Source organism: Lampris incognitus, chromosome 4, assembly GCF_029633865.1.
Source record: "Lampris incognitus isolate fLamInc1 chromosome 4, fLamInc1.hap2, whole genome shotgun sequence".
Classification (NCBI taxonomy): domain Eukaryota; kingdom Metazoa; phylum Chordata; class Actinopteri; order Lampriformes; family Lampridae; genus Lampris; species Lampris incognitus.
Window position 1 is genome coordinate 1,470,001 of NC_079214.1, and position 23,387 is coordinate 1,493,387.

Here is a 23,387-nt window from a genome sequence, read left to right on the forward strand (position 1 = left end):
CCTTGGTCAGGGAGGTGACCAAGAACCCCATGGTCACTCTGACAGAGCTCCAGCGTTCCTCTGTGGAGATGGGAGAACCTTCCAGAAGGACAACCATCTCTGCAGCACTCCACCAATCAGGCCTTTATGGTGGAGTGGCCAGACGGAAGCCTCTGCTCAGTAAAAGGCACATGACAGCCCGCTTGGAGTTTGCCAGAAAGCACCTAAAGGACTCTCAGACCATGAGAAACAAGTTTCTCTGGTCTGATGAAACCAAGATTGAACTCTTTGGCCTGAATGCCAAACGTCACGTCTGGAGGAAACCAGGCACCTCTCATCACCTTGCTAATACCATCCCTACAGTGGAGCATGGTGGTGGCAGCATCATGCTGTGGGGATGTTCTTCAGCAGCAGGAACTGGGAGACTAGTCAGGATCGAGGGAAAGATGAATGGAGCAAAGTACAGAGAGATCCTTGATGAAAACCTGCTCCAGAGCGCTCAGGACCTCAGACTGGGGCGAAGGTTTACCTTTCAACACGACAACGACCCTAAACACACAGCCAAGACAACGAAGGAGTGGCTTCGGGACAAGTCTGTGAATGTCCTTGAGTGGCCCAGCCAGAGCCCAGACTTGAACCCCATTGAACATCTCTGGAAAGTCCTGAAAATAGCTGTGCAGCGACGCTCCCCATCTAATCTTACAGAGCTGGAGAGGATCTGCAGAGAAGAATGGGAGAAACACCCCAAATATAGGTGTGCCAAGCTTGTAGCTTCATACCCAAGAAGACTTGAGGCTGCAATCGCTGCCCAGGGTGCCTCAACCAAGTACTGAGTAAAGGGTGTGAATACTTATGTACATGCAATATTTCAGATTTTTATTTTTAATAAATTTGAAAAAATTCTACAAAACCTTTTCCACTTTGTTATTATGGGGTATTGTGTGTAGATTGATGAGGAAAAAAAGGAATTTATTCCATTTTGGAATAAGGCTGTAACATAACAAAATGTGGGGAAAGTGAAGGGGTGTGAATACTTTCCGGATGCACTGTATATTATCTAGTAGTAGTGGCACTGTGATTAGTCTTGTGAGCAGGTCACGATCACTTTATTCAAAATGAAGAATTAAGTCATAGACAAATCATTTACCTTCTTCCAGTCTCCGTTTGGTAACAAGCAAATTTCTGTTGGAAAAATACAACAACAAAATATGAGGTTATTTCCACTGGATTTCCCCCCCTTTTTCTCCCCAACTGTATTCGGCCAAATACCCCACTCTTCTGAGCCGTCCCGGTCTCTGCTCCACCCCCTCTACTGATCCGGGGAGGGCTGCAGACTACCACATGTCTCCTCTGGTACATGTGGAGTCACCAGCCGCTTCTTTTCACCTGACAGTGAGGAGTTTCACCAGGGGGATGTAGCGCATGGGAGGATCACACTATTCCCCCCAGTTCCCCCTCCCCCCTGACAGGCGCCCCGACCGACCAGAGGAGGCGCTAGTGCAGTGACCAGAACATATACCCACATCTGGCTTCCCACCCGCAGACACGACCAATTATGAATTGGCAATCCCCGTGTTGGTAGGCAACAACAAAGGTATTTTTTCACTATGTTATATTCCAGAAACAGGCCAATTGCTAAGTACTTTTCTATTTCTCTCTATCCAAAACTCTTATTAGGTAATTCATGGCACGTTAAAAACACAAATCAACTGTTTGTTTCATCTAAACATATACCCGTATGATGACAATAAAACATCACTGTCATGTCTAATGTATTTTCGTTTTTTATACGGTTACGATTCCTACTTGGACATTAGCTCATATAATCTTCACATTAGCTGGAAAAGAACAGCTCATCAGTTTATGTACCGCTAATATCCAGAATTCAGCTGCCAGTATCCAGAACTCCTTCCATAGATCATATGACCTTTAAGGCCCTTAATAACCTCGCTGCTTCGTATCTTTCTGAACTCCTTCATATCCACCGCCCTCCCGTACTCTCAGATCCTTTTCTGCCATCCATCTCACTACACCATCTGCTTGCTGGACCTCCATGGAGTCTAGATCCTCAGACCACCACTGAGTCTAGCTCCTTCAGACCACCATGAAGTTTCAACCCTCAGACCACAATGGAGTCTAGCACCTTCAGACCACCGTGGAGTCTAGCTCCTTCAGACGTTCTGCCTCTGGAACTCTCTCCCACAAGACATTCACGATACTGGATTTCTTTCCACCTTCAAATCCCATCTCCAAATCAATGCACCTTTTCAAACTGGCATATTCAATCTGATCCAGACTTTAATGGGTACACCCATGTTGAGTTTTACACAGAAGATGATTTTATACCTATCTGTTGTATTAACTTACTATTGTCTACCCTGCTTTGTTTTGATTTAATGATGTCTGATACAGTGCTGCTTGTTTTTAAATGTGTATTGTAAAGTGTCTTTGAGTGCTCTGAAAGGTGTCCATATATCCATCCACCCATTAGCCAAGCCGCTTATCCTGCTGTCAGGGTCGCGGGGATGCTGGAGCCTATCCAAGCAGTCATTTGACGGCAGGCAGGGACTCACCCTGGACAGGCCGTATATAAAATGTATTATTATGATTATTAATAAAAAGACGTATGCCAGTTTAAACCTCGCCAACTCAGTTCTTTTCTTTTCTTTTTTTTTTTTTTTGCTACGACATATCACTCTGGAAGGATTCATAGAGAACCTGTTGAGCCCGGCAGCTGGAAGTCAGACAGACGATGAACTAGGGTTAGATGATGAACTAGGGGTTACATGACGAACTAGGGTTTAGATGATGAACTGGGGTTAGATGATGAACTAGGGGTTAGATGATGAACTAGGGGTTAGATGATGAACTAGGGGTTAGATGACGAACTAGGGTTTAGATGATGAACAGGGGTTAGAGGATGAGCTAGGGGTTAGAGGATGAGCTAGGGGTTAGAGGATGAACTGGGGTTTAGATGATGAACTGGGTTTAGATGATGAACTAGGGGTTAGATAATGAACTATGGGTTACATGATGAACTATGGGTTAGAGGATGAACTAGGGTTTAGATGATTAACTGGGGTTAGAGGATGAACTAGGGGTTAGATGATCAACTGGGGTTAGATGATGAACTAGGGGTTAGAGGATGAACTGGGGTTTAGATGATGAACTGGGGTTAGATGATGAACTAGGGGTTAGAGGATGAACTGGGGTTTAGATGATGAACTGGGGTTAGATGATGAACTGGGGTTTAGATGATGAACTAGGGGTTAGATAATGAACTAGGGTTTAGAGGATGAACTGGGGTTAGATGATGAACTAGGAGTTAGATAATGAACTAGGGGTTAGATGATGAACTAGGGGTTAGATAATGAACTAGGGGTTAGATGATGAACTAGGGGTTAGATAATGAACTAGGGGTTAGATGATGAACTAGGGGTTAGATAATGAACTAGGGGTTAGATAATGAACTAGGGGTTAGATGATGAACTGGGGTTTAGATGATGAACTAGGGGTTAGATAATGAACTAGGGTTTAGAGGATGAACTGGGGTTTAGATGATGAACTAGGGGTTAGATGATGAACTGGGTTTAGATGATGAACTAGGGGTTAGATAATGAACTAGGGGTTAGATGATGAACTAGGGGTTAGATAATGAACTGGGGTTTAGATGATGAAATACAGGTTAGATGATGAACTGGGTTTAGATGATGAACTGGGTTTAGATGATGAACTAGGGGTTAGATAATGAACTGGGGTTTAGATGATGAACTAGGGGTTAGATGATGAACTGGGGTTAGATGATGAACTAGGGGTTAGATAATGAACTAGGGGTTAGAGGTTGAACTAGGGGTTAGATAATGAACTAGGGGTTAGATGATGAACTAGGGGTTAGAGGATGAGCTAGGGGTTAGAGGATGAACTGGGGTTTAGATGATGAACTGGGTTTAGATGATGAACTAGGGGTTAGATAATGAACTATGGGTTACATGATGAACTATGGGTTAGAGGATGAACTAGGGTTTAGATGATTAACTGGGGTTAGAGGATGAACTAGGGGTTAGATGATCAACTGGGGTTAGATGATGAACTAGGGGTTAGAGGATGAACTGGGGTTTAGATGATGAACTGGGGTTAGATGATGAACTAGGGGTTAGAGGATGAACTGGGGTTTAGATGATGAACTGGGGTTAGATGATGAACTGGGGTTTAGATGATGAACTAGGGGTTAGATAATGAACTAGGGTTTAGAGGATGAACTGGGGTTAGATGATGAACTAGGAGTTAGATAATGAACTAGGGGTTAGATGATGAACTAGGGGTTAGATAATGAACTAGGGGTTAGATGATGAACTAGGGGTTAGATAATGAACTAGGGGTTAGATGATGAACTAGGGGTTAGATAATGAACTAGGGGTTAGATAATGAACTAGGGGTTAGATGATGAACTGGGGTTTAGATGATGAACTAGGGGTTAGATAATGAACTAGGGGTTAGATAATGAACTAGGGGTTAGAGGTTGAACTAGGGGTTAGATAATGAACTAGGGGTTAGATGATGAACTAGGGGTTAGATAATGAACTAGGGGTTAGATGATGAACTAGGGGTTAGATAATGAACTAGGGGTTAGATGATGAACTGGGTTTAGATGATGAACTGGGGTTTAGATGATGAAATACAGGTTAGATGATGAACTGGGTTTAGATGATGAACTAGGGGTTAGATGATGAACTAGGGGTTAGATGATGAACTAGGGGTTAGATAATGAACTGGGGTTTAGATGATGAACTATGGTTAGATGATGAACTGGGGTTAGATGATGAACTAGGAGTTAGATAATGAACTAGGGGTTAGATGATGAACTGGGGTTAGATAATGAACTATGGGTTAGATAATGAACTAGGGGTTAGATAATGAACTAGGGGTTAGATGATGAACTGGGTTTAGATGATTAACTGGGGTTTAGATGATGAAATACAGGTTAGATGATGAACTGGGTTTAGATGATGAACTGGGTTTAGATGATGAACTGGGTTTAGATGATGAACTGGGTTTAGATGATGAACTAGGGGTTAGATAATGAACTGGGGTTTAGATGATGAACTATGGTTAGATGATGAACTGGGGTTAGATGATGAACTGGGTTTAGATGATGAACTAGGGGTTAGATAATGAACTAGGGGTTAGATGATGAACTAGGGGTTAGATAATGAACTGGGGTTTAGATGATGAAATACAGGTTAGATGATGAACTGGGTTTAGATGATGAACTGGGTTTAGATGATGAACTGGGCTTAGATGTTGAACTAGGGTTTAGAGGATGAACAGGGGTTTAGATGATGAAATACAGGTTAGATGATGAACTGGGTTTAGATGATGAACTGGGTTTAGATGATGAACTGGGTTTAGATGATGAACTAGGGGTTAGATAATGAACTGGGGTTTAGATGATGAACTATGGTTAGATGATGAACTGGGGTTTAGATGATGAACTGGGGTTAGATAATGAACTGGATTTAGATGATGAACTGGGGTTAGATGATGAACTAGGGTTTAGATGATGAACTGGGGTTTAGATGATGAACTAGGGTTTAGATGATCAACTGGGGTTAGATGATGAACTGGGGTTTATATGATGGACTAGGGGTTAGATGAAGAGGACCAGTGAACAGCGCCATATTTGCCAAAGAAGAACAATGGTGGCGCTGTTCATTGGTCCTCATCATCTAAACCTTGCCCATCGTTCAGTGATTGGCGCTGTTTGAAACTTGTGCTCTCAACAAGTTCCAAAGAAATATTAAAAAAAAAACTTTTGAAAAAAAGATTTTCAGAAACAAATGTGAGCTAAGTAGATGTAGGGGTGTGTGTGAGGCTGTATCAATGGGAATTTCTCTGAAAAATAGCAGATTAGCAGCCCCTTATGAAAAGGAGTGAAACTTGGAGAAAAAAAAAAGAATATGTAAGATACTAATTCTTGGGCTCACTGCGTTAAGACTAAGCTATAACAAAAACACAAGATATGTGACTTTAACAATAGACATGGTTTAACTTCATGCATAATTTAGAAAAATAAATCATTATTATATAATCCTTTTGCATACAAGCAGCAATTTAGATGGATTTATTTGATTTTCTACACACAAACCCCCCCCCCCCCCCAAAAAAACCCAAACAAACCGCTAACTGGGTTGGAGCTCAGGATAAGCTGCTTTGTGGTTGCTGATGGTAAATGGCATTTTCCCCTAATACCCTTTTAAGTTGATAGAAAAGGAATGTGCAGTGTGCAAAGCCTGTTGTTATCATTTATGAAAAGAAATAAGGATGCCCTTATATTCATTTTCATACTCTGAAGCACAGTAGGCAAGTTATTCACCTTGACTGATCTATCTTTATCTTTATCTTTATTTCAGATCCCCATTAATCACTGCCTCTGCAGTGACTATCTATCTGGAGAGCTGAGAGGGAGACAGTAACAGGAAGACATGCGAGACACGTTTCTGGTGGGATCTGATCTCAGACTGGAAGGGGCATTTTAGTATCTCAGGCACACGTAATTTAATTCATTACACAAACTGTTACCAAACAACTATCTGCCTTTGTCTCTTACCGCAGCTGGGAACACATATGTTGGAGGAGGTACTGAGTAGGGTGGTGCCTTTTGGGCAGTAGCAACCTTCTGTCTTCACATCTGTCAAGGCACTGAATTCGTTGCTGGTGTCGATAAAGATATGATTGTACCTGCACACACAATAGTACACTGGGTCAGAGCCACACTGTAGAGGCAGAACTACTGATGATCCTCTACTAATGTACTCTGGTACACCCATAAATGTAAATAAATGTAAATAAATGATAACTGTATTAACTAATAAGTAATCACGATGACCAGTCAAGACATTACAATGGATAATCACAGTACCTGAAATCACAGGTACTTTCCACCATAGGACCGCAGGCCTCGTACACTTTGGGACTCTGGCACCTATATTCTATGCAAAGGCAACAAGAACATGGAGCTCATGATGCTATACAGCACTGTCCACAAAAGTAGATGTTAGAGCTACGTGTGTAAGCACATGGGAGTGAGTAATGATACAGCAACAGTTTTTCCATTGTTTACCACAGAGTCCATCAGTGGCATTCCTCCAGTTCACGCACACCCCAGCTTCAGCACAGGTGTCGGCATAGGTCTTCAAGCTGATGCAGCCAATCAAGTCTATGTGCATGTGGCACATGTCGAACTCGCAAGCTACCATGAACGGCTCATAAGGAACCACCTTGTGGCAAGCCTCAAAGACACTGGAGAAGACACAACTCGGAGTCAGTAATGACAGTAACTGCACACTGTCTGAATAAATACAGTTGAAATCAAAATTATTCAGCCCCCATTGCATATTAGGTTTATTGGCAAAATGTGCATTTTTTCAGCTGTTTGCAACAAGCAAATTACACAATAACAGTTTAAATACTTCAATAAAACTAATATTACAAGGGTTTTATCCAAATTCAACACAAAATGTAACTTTTAATGACTACTGCTGTCTCAAAATTATTTAACCCCCTGAGTAGAATCCCTCATAAGAGCACACATTTGAAAATCAGGTGTTGTCTCAAGCACACCTGATGAACTAATCAAGGGCTTCATTAGTTGCATCAGGTGTGCTTGAGATAGAACACATCAAATACCTGGACTGGCGAGGGGTTTGCTGACGGTGATGTTTGATTGCATGTTAGAAATATGGCTAAGACAAGAGAAATGTCCAAAACGTTAAGAGAAGAGATCGTTGCCTTGCACAAACAAGGAAAAGGATACAAAAGACAGCAAAGGCACTGACTGTTCCTAGAGATACAGTTGGAAGCATAGTTCGCAAGTTCAAAGTTAAAGGAACAGTGGCTACACTACCTGGACATGGCAGAAAGAGGAAGCTATCAATGGCTGCCACCAGATTCCTGAGGAGGCAGGTGGTTAAAAACCCTTGAGTGACTGCAGAAGACCTGCAGCAAGACTTGGTGGCAGCAGGCACTGAGGTTGCAGTTTGCACAGTAAGGCGCAAAACAAACGCTGAAGGGCTCCATGCCTGAACTCCAAGACGTACACCACTACTGACCTAAAAACACAAGAAAAGTCGGCTCCAATATGCTCAAAACCATATAAATAATCCAAAGAGGTTTTGGGATTCTGTTCTGTGGAGCGATGAAACAAAACTGGAACTTTTCGGGCCTATGGATCAGCGGTACGTCTGGAGGAGGAAGAATGAGTCATACGCTGAAAAGAACACCCTGCCTACAGTGAAGCATGGCGGCGGCTCAGTGATGCTCTGGGGCTGCTCTGCTTCCTCTGGCAGTGGAAACCTGCAGCGTGTGGAGGCAAGATGGATTCAATCAAGTATCAGGAAATCCCTGGAAAAACGTCATGCCGTCTGTGAGGAAGCTGAAGCTTGGGCGTCATTGGACCTTCCAACAGGACAATGATCCCAAGCATACCTCAAAAACCACCAAGGCTTGGTTTCAGAAGAAGTCCTGGAAGATTCTAGAGTGGCCGTCACAGTCGCCTGACTTGAACCCCATAAAAATCTCTGGTGGCATTTGAAGAAGGCGGTTGCAGCACGCAAACCCATGAGTATTAGTTAACTGGATGCCATTGCCCATGAGGAATGGGCTAAGATTCCTCGGGAATGCTGCCAGAAGCTGGTGTCTGGCTATGCATCACATTTGCAGCAGGTCATAACAGCAAAAGGGTGCTCTACTAAGTACTAAAGACGCTTGCCATGAAGGGGTTGAATAATTTTGAGATTGCAGTAGTCATTAAAAGTGGCATTTTGTGTTGAATTTGGAGAAACCACTTGTAATATTAGTTGAGTTGAGCTATTTTAATTGTCCTTGTTTGATTTGTTTATTGCAAGCAGCTGACAGTTTGTAAATTTTGCCAATAAACCTAATTTGCAGTGGGGGTTGAATAATTTTGATTGCAACTGTACACATAACTGAGTACAGGCAGGCAAATATGAACAAGGGTTTTGTGTCTTTCTGTTCAGGTTAGTTTTAAATTGGACCTGAATATGAACTGCCCACATCTGTCTCTTTTCCCATACCTGCTCTTGATGATGTTGCAGATGGGTGCTTTGCAGAGAACAGGTGTAGGCTCAGTTGGCAGGGGGGGTGGCGAGACACAGACACTGTTGTTAAGGTGCCATTCATGGGCCATATTTGAACATGAGGGATCAATTTTGCCACTGGGCAACATGCAGTCATCAGTGCGGTTGTTGTCACATGTACCTAGGTCAACCAATATTATGAATGAAACAGCCAGAGAGAAATTTGATATGAACAAACACACAACATCACAACATCAGGGCTCCTTCCAGAACCACTACATTTATGCACAGGTCGTTTTGCTTACTTGTTTCTTCAAACTAATTTCATTTGGAGGCATTTTGGGGAAAAACCTCAAAAAAAAAAAGGTTAATAAGGAGAAACATGTCCTGACTTTACGGTGGTTCAGCAATGTCAATATATAAATGATACAATAATCATTTCCTTTGCTCCATCAGACGATAGAGGTTTTAGTCAGATGCACTTACCACACTGGCCCTCGGTATTGCCGTTGAACTTGTCATAAGGCAGGTAGATGTTGAACATGAGGCCTGTGAAGGTGACTTTGGCACCAATGTCAGGAATGACCACCAGTGTGTTGATTCCGTTGGTGGTGATGCGAAAGTCATTGGTCTGGTATGCAGGATGCACACGCTTGCCATTCACATGAATCTAAAATAAATAAATAAAACAATTTAATGAACATGACAACGAAGAACAAAGAGTCATTTTTTGGCAGTTTATCGGATCCCCATTATAGTATCAAAGCTATGCTATAGACAGTCATGGATAACAGATTATTATTATTATTATCATTATTATTATTATTACTTGGTCAGGCAACTGTAAAAGACCAAGCTGATGGCTGTTTGAGGTCTAACGTTGATGGTTAATTTATTAGGTTTACATGGGAGTTGTTGCGCGTTTAGGGTGAGATTGAATTACCATGTTTATGAAATGTCCCTTTATATTTTCCTGGGTTAGATTGATCTTGTAGTCCTGGTAATAGACGATGAGATACTGAGGACAGGACAGGCCGTCACGTGAATCACAGTAGTAGTTGTGGATCACAACACTGAAGTTGTGTTTGGGCACGATCTCTTTCACTAACCAATATGAACAGTTGCCTTGGAAGTCATAGTAGGTACCGTCAAAGGTGACATAGTGAGGGTCTCCCCAACCAGAGCAGACACCTTTGAATGAGGCAGATAACTGGTTTAAGTCCAAATACATGTCAATATAAACAGAAAATATCAAGACTAAATATGCTTGCTCTCATATTTTAGTAGTAGTAGTAGTAGTAGTAGTAGTAGTATTAGATGCTTGCTCTCATAATTAACACAATATCAGTATTTCTGTGTATATACACACATATATATACATACACAAACACACACACACACACACATATATATATATATGAACTGATGAAGAAGTCACTTGAAACAAAGCTGAGGTTCAGAAGTCAGCTGTGAGGATTTGGATTTTCAGACGGCTCTCTAACAGAGTAGGACTTACATTGGCACTGGTACTGGTAGCAGCATTTAGACTCATCATACACTTTGATGGGGGGGAAATTGTTTTCACACACGACAGGCACCACAGGCTCACAGTGTGTATGTTCATAAACTGCATGTCCATCATGACATATTCCTATTACGCAATTGCTTTCCTTCCAACGTTCTCCATTCTAGAAGGAAAAAGAAAAAAAGTTGGATAACAGAATTGGAGAAAGCAGTGCTGACAACTGTAAAATGTAAGCGGAATTGCTTGATGACTGAGCAAAAAGTATGGACATAAATAAACTGGATCTCAGAAAGTACCTTTCTGATAGGATTCAGTGTGATGCACTCCTCTGTGCTGTTTTTGGTTGTTCTGGGGGTGGTGACAGTTGGTGTGGAGGGTGTGGTGGTGGTGATGGTGGGTGTGCAGGTGGTGGTGGGTGGGGTGGTTGTGCTTGGGTGGGTGGTGGTCTCCATTGTAGAGGGAACTGGTGTTGTAGGTCCTGAACAGTTGTAGTGACTGACTTCTATAATACAATTGTCATTGCAGATACCAATGTAACACCAGTTGTCATGGTCGGCCCTTGTGTAGACAACTGAACCTAAAATAAAGAGGAGATAACGGAATGTGGTGAGTCCAAAACAGAGAACACTTTACCTTACGCCGACATAAGAAAACACAATAAACATTTTCATTTGTTAAATAAGTTGAATCATAGCAATGAAGAAATCACTGCATATCTAATGGCATTTACAGAACAGATTGCTACAGGAGACAAGATTCCTCTCATATCTCTGACCTGCTAAATAAGATACTGACGCACAAAAAAGTGTTAAAAAGGTTGATTTGTACTGTCTCAAACAAGACCACCAGGGCCCAGAGCCTTAAAGCCAGCCCTCCTTCACCACCTTCTGCATGAAGATGTTCCCCAAGCACTCTCAGCCCACAGCTGGACCTAACAGCTGGACCTAATAGCTCTGGACCTAACAGCTGGACCTAATAGCTCTGGACCTAACAGCTGAACCTAACAGCTGGACCTAATAGCTCTGGACCTAACAGCCGGACCTAATAGCTCTGGACCTAACAGCTGAACCTAACAGCTGGAGGTAACAGCTGGACCTAATAGCTCTGGACCTAACAGCTGGACCTAACAGCTGGCCCTAATAGCTCTGGACCTAACAACTGGACCTAACAGCTGGACCTAATAGCTCTGGACCTAACAGCTGGACCTAATAGCTCTGGACCTAACAGCTGAACCTAATAGCTCTGGACCTAACAGCTGAACCTAATAGCTCTGGACCTAACAGCTGAACCTAACAGCTGGACCTAATAGCTCTGGACCTAACAGCTGGCCCTAATAGCTCTGGACCTAACAGCTGGACCTAACAGCTGGACCTAATAGCTCTGGACCTAACAGCTGAACCTAATAGCTCTGGACCTAACAGCTGAACCTAACAGCTGGACCTAATAGCTCTGGACCTAACAGCTGGCCCTAATAGCTCTGGACCCAACAGCTGGACCTAATAGCTCTGGACCTAATAGCTCTGGACCTAACAGCTGAACCTAACAGCTGGAGGTAACAGCTGGACCTAATAGCTCTGGACCTAACAGCTGGACCTAACAGCTGGCCCTAATAGCTCTGGACCTAACAGCTGGACCTAACAGCTGGACCTAATAGCTCTGGACCTAACAGCTGGACCTAATAGCTCTGGACCTAACAGCTGAACCTAAGAGCTCTGGACCTAACAGCTGAACCTAATAGCTCTGGACCTAACAGCTGAACCTAACAGCTGGACCTAATAGCTCTGGACCTAACAGCTGGCCCTAATAGCTCTGGACCTAACAGCTGGACCTAACAGCTGGACCTAATAGCTCTGGACCTAACAGCTGAACCTAACCGCCGAACCTAACAGCTGAACCTAACAGCTGGACCTAATAGCTCTGGACCTAACAGCTGGCCCTAATAGCTCTGGACCCAACAGCTGGACCTAACAGCTGGACCTAATAGCTCTGGACCTAACAGCTGAACCTAATAGCTCTGGACCTAACAGCTGAACCTAACAGCTGGACCTAACAGCTGGACCTAACAGCTGGATCTAAAAGCTGGCCCTAATAGCTCTGGACCTAACAGCTGGACCTAATAGCTCTGGACCTAACAGCTGGCCCTAATAGCTCTGGACCTAACAGCTGGACCTAACAGCTGAACCTAACAGCTGGACCTAACAGCTGGACGTAAAAGCTGGCCCTAATAGCTCTGGACCTAACAGCTGGACCTAATAGCTCTGGACCTAACAGCTGGCCCTAATAGCTCTGGACCTAACAGCTGGACCTAACAGCTGGACCTAATAGCTCTGGACCTAACAGCCGGACCTAATAGCTCTGGACCTAACAGCTGGACCTAACAGCTGGACCTAACAGCTGGACGTAAAAGCTGGCCCTAATAGCTCTGGACCTAACAGCTGGCCCTAATAGCTCTGGACCTAACAGCCGGACCTAACAGCTGGACCTAACCGCCGAACCTAACCGCCGGACCTAACAGCCGGACCTAACAGCAGGACCTAACAGCCGGACCTAACAGCTGGACCCAATAGTGCTGGACCTAACAGCCGGACCTAACAGCTGGACCTAATAGCGCTGGACCTAATAGCTCTGGACCTAACAGCCGGACCTAACAGCTGGACCCAATAGCGCTGGCCCTAATAGCTCTGGACCTAACAGCCGGACCTAACAGCTGGACCTAATAGCGCTGGACCTAACAGCCGGACCTAACAGCCGGACCTAACAGCTAGTTGCAGCCTGATGAGTAATGTTGTGGCCTGATATTTGGAAATAACAAAAGGACTGATAATGAATCTAGAACCAGAGAATATGGGACTAGAATGACTGCCACATTGCTTACTTGTAAAAGGTCAAAGCTGGGTGCACTGCTTTTCTTTGGTAGGGACAAAAAAGGTACCACTTTAAAATAAGACGATCCTTATAAAGGATATATACATGGTTTATAATTAGATTATTGATTAGGTTGTAAGCACTTTATAACTCAGAAATAAACAATTATAAACACGTTTTAATACATCGATGTGGGCTCACTATTTGGCAAGATCAAGTTACTGCTGTACTTTTCATCTATCTATTCTGTTAAATCTGAGATCTTGCTAGTTGCTAGATAAGTAACCAATGAGATCCGAGGCTTAACAGTACAGATAAATGTGGGCTCACTATTTGGCAATCAACAGGTCACTGTTGCCCCTTTTATCAATGTGTTATAACAGCTTATTAATGATTGATAAAGTGTACACAACCTAAAATAAAGTCATTATAAATATTCCATAAAATCATTAAAAGGGTAGTCTTACTGTGAAGCGGTATCCAAATAACAAGGCCGAATAACAACGTGAACTCAACTGAAATTTGTTTATATTAGACCTGGACTTAGGGGAATTTTACAATAATTATGGTTTTCCGTTTGGATATAAACTCATACACACACAAACACACAAACACACACACATATACACACACACACAAACACACACACACACACATACATACATATACATACACACATACATATACACAAGTACACATACATACACTACCGTTCAAAAGTTTGGGATCACCCAAACAATTTTGTGTTTTCCATGAAAAGTCACACTTATTCACCACCATATGTTGTGAAATGAATGGAAAATAGAGTCAAGACATTGACAAGGTTAGAAATAATGATTTGTATTTGAAATAAGATTTTTTTTACATCAAACTTTGCTTTCGTCAAAGAATCCTCCATTTGCAGCAATTACAGCATTGCAGACCTTTGGCATTCTAGCTGTTAATTTGTTGAGGTAATCTGGAGAAATTGCACCCCACGCCTCCAGAAGCAGCTCCCACAAGTTGGATTGGTTGGATGGGCACTTCTTTGAGCAGATTGAGTTTCTGGAGCATCACATTTGTGGGGTCAATTAAACGCTCAAAATGGCCAGAAAAAGAGAACTTTCATCTGAAACTCGACAGTCTATTCTTGTTCTTAGAAATGAAGGCTATTCCATGCGAGAAATTGCTAAGAAATTGAAGATTTCCTACACCGGTGTGTACTACTCCCTTCAGAGGACAGCACAAACAGGCTCTAACCAGAGTAGAAAAAGAAGTGGGAGGCCGCGTTGCACAACTGAGCAAGAAGATAAGTACATTAGAGTCTCTAGTTTGAGAAACAGACGCCTCACAGGTCCCCAACTGGCATCTTCATTAAATAGTACCTGTTAGAGCCTGTTTGTGCTGTCCTCTGAAGGGAGTAGTACACACCGGTGTAGGAAATCTTCAATTTCTTAGCAATTTCTCGCATGGAATAGCCTTCATTTCTAAGAACAAGAATAGACTGTCGAGTTTCAGATGAAAGTTCTCTTTTTCTGGCCATTTTGAGCGTTTAATTGACCCCACAAATGTGATGCTCCAGAAACTCAATCTGCTCAAAGAAGTGCCCATCCAACCAATCCAACTTGTGGGAGCTGCTTCTGGAAGCGTGGGGTGCAATTTCTCCAGATTACCTCAACAAATTAACAGCTAGAATGCCAAAGGTCTGCAATGCTGTAATTGCTGCAAATGGAGGATTCTTTGACGAAAGCAAAGTTTGATGTAAAAAAAATCTTATTTCAAATACAAATCATTATTTCTAACCTTGTCAATGTCTTGACTCCATTTTCTATTCATTTCACAACATATGGTGGTGAATAAGTGTGACTTTTCATGGAAAACACGAAATTGTTTGGGTGATCCCAAACTTTTGAACGGTAGTGTACATACATACACACACACACATATACATACATACATACATACATAATACACACACACACACACAGACACACACACACACACACAAACACACACACACACACACACACATATACATACATACATACATACATACATACATATACATACATATACACAAGTACACATACATACATACATACACACACACACACATATACACTACCGTTCAAAAGTTTGGGATCACCCAAACAATTTCGTGTTTTCCATGAAAAGTCACACTTATTCACCACCATATGTTGTGAAATGAATAGAAAATAGAGTCAAGACATTGACAAGGTTAGAAATAATGATTTGTATTTGAAATAAGATTTTTTTTACATCAAACTTTGCTTTCGTCAAAGAATCCTCCATTTGCAGCAATTACAGCATTGCAGACCTTTGGCATTCTAGCTGTTAATTTGTTGAGGTAATCTGGAGAAATTGCACCCCACGCTTCCAGAAGCAGCTCCCACAAGTTGGATTGGTTGGATGGGCACTTCTTTGAGCAGATTGAGTTTCTGGAGCATCACATTTGTGGGGTCAATTAAACGCTCAAAATGGCCAGAAAAAGAGAACTTTCATCTGAAACTCGACAGTCTATTCTTGTTCTTAGAAATGAAGGCTATTCCATGCGAGAAATTGCTAAGAAATTGAAGATTTCCTACACCGGTGTGTACTACTCCCTTCAGAGGACAGCACAAACAGGCTCTAACAGGTACTATTTAATGAAGATGCCAGTTGGGGACCTGTGAGGCGTCTGTTTCTCAAACTAGAGACTCTAATGTACTTATCTTCTTGCTCAGTTGTGCAACGCGGCCTCCCACTTCTTTTTCTACTCTGGTTAGAGCCTGTTTGTGCTGTCCTCTGAAGGGAGTAGTACACACCGGTGTAGGAAATCTTCAATTTCTTAGCAATTTCTCGCATGGAATAGCCTTCATTTCTAAGAACAAGAATAGACTGTCGAGTTTCAGATGAAAGTTCTCTTTTTCTGGCCATTTTGAGCGTTTAATTGACCCCACAAATGTGATGCTCCAGAAACTCAATCTGCTCAAAGAAGTGCCCATCCAACCAATCCAACTTGTGGGAGCTGCTTCTGGAAGCGTGGGGTGCAATTTCTCCAGATTACCTCAACAAATTAACAGCTAGAATGCCAAAGGTCTGCAAGGCTGTAATTGCTGCAAATGGAGGATTCTTTGACGAAAGCAAAGTTTGATGTAAAAAAAATCTTATTTCAAATACAAATCATTATTTCTAACCTTGTCAATGTCTTGACTCTATTTTCTATTCATTTCACAACATATGGTGGTGAATAAGTGTGACTTTTCATGGAAAACACAAAATTGTTTGGGTGATCCCAAACTTTTGAACGGTAGTGTACATACATACATAATACACACAGACACACACACACACACATACATGTCAAGGCACAAACCTCTAACCCTAACAAAAATGCAAACTTTGCCCTTTTGACAGTATAATGCTAATTACAAGACAAGTACCGGCACCTAACAGAAGACTTCATGTAGATGGAAGTACAAGTGACGTGTCCTGTCTGAGTGTTTTCATCCAAACCTAACATCGCTTATGCTGCCCAACCAAAGCCAAGCCTCATTTTAACGAGTGTTTGGTCTCACACAACCAAGGACTGAACGATCCTCCATGATTTCCCAGATCACACATAGTCATTGGAAAAAACAAAAACACATCGTGATTGGCCTACGTGTGTCAAGGCATAGGGTGTTCAAGCATATTATGACAGAAACTACACCCGTTGTTTCCTCCGTAATTATTCATTCTATTGTGTAAGAGTTGAAGTGTTTAGTAATATTTAGATTTGGTTTTGCTTCAGGAGCAGTTTATAGCCCTATATGTTATTTTAGGGCTTTTATTCTACCATACTACTCTTTCTATTGCTATTTCCTGTGTTCTATGCTAACAATAATAATAATAACTTCATAATAACTTACATTGTCTAAATACCAAGTCTGGTATGTCTTTACAAGTTCTTAATGAATTAAATATCTGTAATCATGAACACAGAAATCATTAGGTATGTATAAACAGGTCACAAACGTGTGTACATGTTTGCTTTTGTCGAACTCAAAATCTGTTTACCCTAATTGGCATGTGATAGCAACAGCTGATTAGCTAGGCTTTTCAAAATATAGAGCAAATATGAAATATTACCAAACAAAACATGCATTTTAAAGTGTTAAATCAGACTAAATTAGGCCTTTCAATTCAAGGGTATGTTGCTCGGAAGTTTGGATTTACCTTTGGGAAAGTCTGTGCCGTTGACATAGCACATGCAGGAATGATTTGCTGTACGAGGGTGAGTAGAAGAACCAGTCACTACAGTTGCTTGAGTTTTTGTGGGAACAGCTGTGGTGGTTGTTATACTTGCTGTGACAGTTGTAATAGTAGTTGTGGGTGGTCGGGTAACCATAGTTGTATTTGGTTGAGTGGTAGTAGTTTTAGGTGGTTGAGTTGTGGTGGCTGTAGGTGGTAGAGTGGTAGTAGTTGTAGGTGGTTGTGTCGTAGTGGTTGTAGTTGGTTGAGTGGTAGTAGTTACAGGTGGTTGAGTTGTAGTAGTTGTGGGTGTTTGGGTGATCATAGTTGTAGTTGGTTGAGTGGTAGTAGTTGGGGGTGGGTGGGTGGCCGTAGTCGGTGGTTGAGTGGTAGTAGTTGTACCTGGTTGAGTTGTAGTAGTAGTGGGTGGTGGTAGAGTAGTACTAGTTGTGGGTGGATGGGTGGCTGTAGTTGGTGGTTGAGCGGTAGTAGTTGTAGGTGGTTGTGTCGTAGTGGTTGTATGTGGTTGAGTTGTAGTAGTTGTGGGTGTTTGGGTGATCATAGTTGTAGTTGGTTGAGTGGTAGTAGTTGTAGGTGGTTGTGTTGTGGTGGTTGTAGGTGGTTGAGTGGCAGTGGTTGTGGGTGGATGGGTGACTGTAGTTGGTGGTTGTGTCGTAGTGGTTGTATGTGGTTGAGTTGTAGTAGTTGTGGGTGGTTGAGTGGTCCTAGTTGTAGTTGGTGGTTGAGTGGTAGTAGTTGTAGGTGGTTGTGTTGTGGTGGTTGTCGGTGGTTGAGTGGTAGTAGTTGTGGGTGGTTGAGTAGTAGTAGTTGTGGGTGGTTGAGTGGTAGTAGTTGTGGGTGGATGGGTGGCCGTAGTCGGTGGTTGAGTTGTTGTAGTTGTGGGTGGTTGGGTGATCCTAGTTGTAGTTGGTGGAGTGGTAGTAGTTGTGGGTAGTTGAGTGGTGGTGGTTTTAGGTGGTTGGGAGGTAGTAGTTGATTCAGTTGTGGGAATAGCCGTAGTTGAAGTAACAGTTGTGGTAAAACACTTACAACACCTGACTCTGATCTCATAATCTAAACATTGCTGTAGAAGGCCTTGTTGTGTGTTGTTACAGATGAGACCCACTTGTCGATTGCAAGTAACGTCTTGTCCCAGTTGTGAAATTGAAAGTCCAGGGTACAGAGTGGCTCTACACTGAACTTTCTCTGGACCGTGGCAGATGTGATAACCAGCAGAAATTATTTTCTGGATGGACTCATTGTCTCCACCATCAGGGCCTGATGTAGGTTTGCCGTGATTGATCCAGTCTGACCACTCACAAGTCAAACTAGGGCAGGGTGTAGATACTGATACTGGTGTCGCAGATGGGGTTGTGGGAGAAGTTGTAGGTGGTTGAGTAGTAGTAGTTGTAGGTGGTTGAGTGGTAGTAGTTGTAGGTGGGTGGGTGGCCGTAGTCGGTGGTTGAGTGGTAGTAGTTGTACCTGGTTGAGTTGTAGTAGTAGTGGGTGGTGGTAGAGTAGTACTAGGTTTGGGTGGCTGGGTGGCTGTAGTTGGTGGTTGAGCGGTAGTAGTTGTAGGTGGTTGTGTCGTAGTGGTTGTATGTGGTTGAGTTGTAGTAGTTGTGGGTGTTTGGGTGATCATAGTTGTAGTTGGTTGAGTGGTAGTAGTTGTAGGTGGTTGTGTTGTGGTGGTTGTAGGTGGTTGAGTGGCAGTGGTTGTGGGTGGATGGGTGACTGTAGTTGGTGGTTGTGTCGTAGTGGTTGTATGTGGTTGAGTTGTAGTAGTTGTGGGTGGTTGAGTGGTCCTAGTTGTAGTTGGTGGTTGAGTGGTAGTAGTTGTAGGTGGTTGTGTTGTGGTGGTTGTCGGTGGTTGAGTGGTAGTAGTTGTGGGTGGATGGGTGGCCGTAGTCGGCTGTTGAGTTGTTGTAGTTGTGGGTGGTTGGGTGATCCTAGTTGTAGTTGGTGGAGTGGTAGTAGTTGTGGGTAGTTGAGTGGTGGTGGTTTTAGGTGGTTGGGAGGTAGTAGTTGATTCAGTTGTGGGAATAGCCGTAGTTGAAGTAACAGTTGTGGTAAAACACTTACAACACCTGACTCTGATCTCATAATCTAAACATTGCTGTAGAAGGCCATGTTGTGTGTTGTTACAGATGAGACCCACTTGTCGATTGCAAATAACGTCTTGTCCCAGTTGTGAAATTGAAAGTCCAGGGTACAGAGTGGCTCTACACTGAACTTTCTCTGGACCGTGGCAGATGTGATAACCAGCAGAAATTATTTTCTGGATGGACTCATTGTCTCCACCATCAGGGCCTGATGTAGGTTTGCCGTGATTGATCCAGTCTGACCATTCACAAGTCAAACTAGGGCAGGGTGTAGATACTGATACTGGTGTCGTAGATGGGGTTGTGGGAGAAGTTGTAGGTGGTTGAGTAGTAGTAGTTGTAGGTGGTTGAGTGGTAGTAGTTGTAGGTGGGTGGGTGGCCGTAGTCGGTGGTTGAGTGGTAGTAGTTGTACCTGGTTGAGTTGTAGTAGTAGTGGGTGGTGGTAGAGTAGTACTAGTTGTGGGTGGCTGGGTGGCTGTAGTTGGTGGTTGAGCGGTAGTAGTTGTAGGTGGTTGTGTCGTAGTGGTTGTATGTGGTTGAGTTGTAGTAGTTGTGGGTGTTTGGGTGATCATAGTTGTAGGTGGTTGTGTTGTGGTGGTTGTAGGTGGTTGAGTGGCAGTGGTTGTGGGTGGATGGGTGACTGTAGTTGGTGGTTGTGTCGTAGTGGTTGTATGTGGTTGAGTTGTAGTAGTTGTGGGTGGTTGAGTGGTCCTAGTTGTAGTTGGTGGTTGAGTGGTAGTAGTTGTAGGTGGTTGTGTTGTGGTGGTTGTCGGTGGTTGAGTGGTAGTAGTTGTGGGTGGATGGGTGGCCGTAGTTGGTGGTTGAGTTGTTGTAGTTGTGGGTGGTTGGGTGATCCTAGTTGTAGTTGGTGGAGTGGTAGTAGTTGTGGGTAGTTGAGTGGTGGTGGTTTTAGGTGGTTGGGAGGTAGTAGTTGATTCAGTTGTGGGAATAGCCGTAGTTGAAGTAACAGTTGTGGTAAAACACTTACAACACCTGACTCTGATCTCATAATCTAAACATTGCTGTAGAAGGCCTTGTTGTGTGTTGTTACAGATGAGACCCACTTGTCGATTGCAAGTAACGTCTTGTCCCAGTTGTGAAATTGAAAGTCCAGGGTACAGAGTGGCTCTACACTGAACTTTCTCTGGACCGTGGCAGATGTGATAACCAGCAGAAATTATTTTCTGGATGGACTCATTGTCTCCACCATCAGGGCCTGATGTAGGTTTGCCGTGATTGATCCAGTCTGACCACTCACAAGTCAAACTAGGGCAGGGTGTAGATACTGATACTGGTGTCGCAGATGGGGTTGTGGGAGAAGTTGTAGGTGGTTGAGTAGTAGTAGTTGTAGGTGGTTGAGTGGTAGTAGTTGTAGGTGGGTGGGTGGCCGTAGTCGGTGGTTGAGTGGTAGTAGTTGTACCTGGTTGAGTTGTAGTAGTAGTGGGTGGTGGTAGAGTAGTACTAGGTTTGGGTGGCTGGGTGGCTGTAGTTGGTGGTTGAGCGGTAGTAGTTGTAGGTGGTTGTGTCGTAGTGGTTGTATGTGGTTGAGTTGTAGTAGTTGTGGGTGTTTGGGTGATCATAGTCGTAGTTGGTTGAGTGGTAGTAGTTGTAGGTGGTTGTGTTGTGGTGGTTGTAGGTGGTTGAGTGGCAGTGGTTGTGGGTGGATGGGTGACTGTAGTTGGTGGTTGTGTCGTAGTGGTTGTATGTGGTTGAGTTGTAGTAGTTGTGGGTGGTTGAGTGGTCCTAGTTGTAGTTGGTGGTTGAGTGGTAGTAGTTGTAGGTGGTTGTGTTGTGGTGGTTGTCGGTGGTTGAGTGGTAGTAGTTGTGGGTGGATGGGTGGCCGTAGTTGGTGGTTGAGTTGTAGTAGTTGTGGGTGGTTGAGTGGTCCTAGTTGTAGTTGGTGGTTGAGTGGTAGTAGTTGTAGGTGGTTGAGTAGTAGTAGTTGTGGGTGGTTGAGTGGTAGTAGTTGTGGGTGGATGGGTGGCCGTAGTCGGCTGTTGAGTTGTTGTAGTTGTGGGTGGTTGGGTGATCCTAGTTGTAGTTGGTGGAGTGGTAGTAGTTGTGGGTAGTTGAGTGGTGGTGGTTTTAGGTGGTTGGGAGGTAGTAGTTGATTCAGTTGTGGGAATAGCCGTAGTTGAAGTAACAGTTGTGGTAAAACACTTACAACACCTGACTCTGATCTCATAATCTAAACATTGCTGTAGAAGGCCTTGTTGTGTGTTGTTACAGATGAGACCCACTTGTCGATTGCAAGTAACGTCTTGTCCCAGTTGTGAAATTGAAAGTCCAGGGTACAGAGTGGCTCTACACTGAACTTTCTCTGGACCGTGGCAGATGTGATAACCAGCAGAAATTATTTTCTGGATGGACTCATTGTCTCCACCATCAGGGCCTGATGTAGGTTTGCCGAGATTGATCCAGTCTGACCATTCACAAGTCAAACTAGGGCAGGGTGTAGATACTGATACTGGTGTCGCAGATGGGGTTGTGGGAGAAGTTGTAGGTGGTTGAGTAGTAGTAGTTGTGGGTGGTTGAGTGGTAGTAGTTGTGGGTGGATGGGTGGCCGTAGTCGGTGGTTGAGTTGTTGTAGTTGTGGGTGGTTGGGTGATCCTAGTTGTAGTTGGTGGAGTGGTAGTAGTTGTGGGTAGTTGAGTGGTGGTGGTTTTAGGTGGTTGGGAGGTAGTAGTTGATTCAGTTGTGGGAATAGCCGTAGTTGAAGTAACAGTTGTGGTAAAACACTTACAACACCTGACTCTGATCTCATAATCTAAACATTGCTGTAGAAGGCCATGTTGTGTGTTGTTACAGATGAGACCCACTTGTCGATTGCAAGTAACATCTTGTCCCAGTTGTGAAATTGAAAGTCCAGGGTACAGAGTGGCTCTACACTGAACTTTCTCTGGACCGTGGCAGATGTGATAACCAGCAGAAATTATTTTCTGGATGGACTCATTGTCTCCACCATCAGGGCCTGATGTAGGTTTGCCGTGATTGATCCAGTCTGACCACTCACAAGTCAAACTAGGGCAGGGTGTAGATACTGATACTGGTGTCGCAGATGGGGTTGTGGGAGAAGTTGTAGGTGGTTGAGTAGTAGTAGTTGTAGGTGGTTGAGTGGTAGTAGTTGGGGGTGGGTGGGTGGCCGTAGTCGGTGGTTGAGTGGTAGTAGTTGTACCTGGTTGAGTTGTAGTAGTAGTGGGTGGTGGTAGAGTAGTACTAGTTGTGGGTGGATGGGTGGCTGTAGTTGGTGGTTGAGCGGTAGTAGTTGTAGGTGGTTGTGTCGTAGTGGTTGTATGTGGTTGAGTTGTAGTAGTTGTGGGTGTTTGGGTGATCATAGTTGTAGTTGGTTGAGTGGTAGTTGTTGTAGGTGGTTGTGTTGTGGTGGTTGTAGGTGGTTGAGTGGCAGTGGTTGTGGGTGGATGGGTGACTGTAGTTGGTGGTTGTGTCGTAGTGGTTGTATGTGGTTGAGTTGTAGTAGTTGTGAGTGGTTGAGTGGTCCTAGTTGTAGTTGGTGGTTGAGTGGTAGTAGTTGTAGGTGGTTGTGTTGTGGTGGTTGTCGGTGGTTGAGTGGTAGTAGTTGTGGGTGGATGGGTGGCCGTAGTCGGCTGT

At 43.5% G+C, this 23,387-nt stretch overlaps 1 protein-coding gene across 1 annotated transcript in view; it reads right to left on the reverse strand.

The window, feature by feature from the left end:
- The window catches only part of muc5f (mucin 5f), a 97,830-nt gene that overhangs the window by 14,165 nt on the left and 60,278 nt on the right, over positions 1-23,387 (reverse strand). The window contains exons 30-38 of the mRNA XM_056278749.1: positions 10,896-10,947; positions 10,591-10,762; positions 10,018-10,265; positions 9,561-9,744; positions 9,072-9,255; positions 7,100-7,278; positions 6,899-6,968; positions 6,587-6,717; positions 1,127-1,161 (exon numbers count right to left, since the gene is read on the reverse strand). Coding sequence (XP_056134724.1) covers positions 1,127-1,161; positions 6,587-6,717; positions 6,899-6,968; positions 7,100-7,278; positions 9,072-9,255; positions 9,561-9,744; positions 10,018-10,265; positions 10,591-10,762; positions 10,896-10,947 — 1,255 coding nt within the window. The remainder of the gene's footprint in view (positions 1-1,126; positions 1,162-6,586; positions 6,718-6,898; positions 6,969-7,099; positions 7,279-9,071; positions 9,256-9,560; positions 9,745-10,017; positions 10,266-10,590; positions 10,763-10,895; positions 10,948-23,387) is intronic.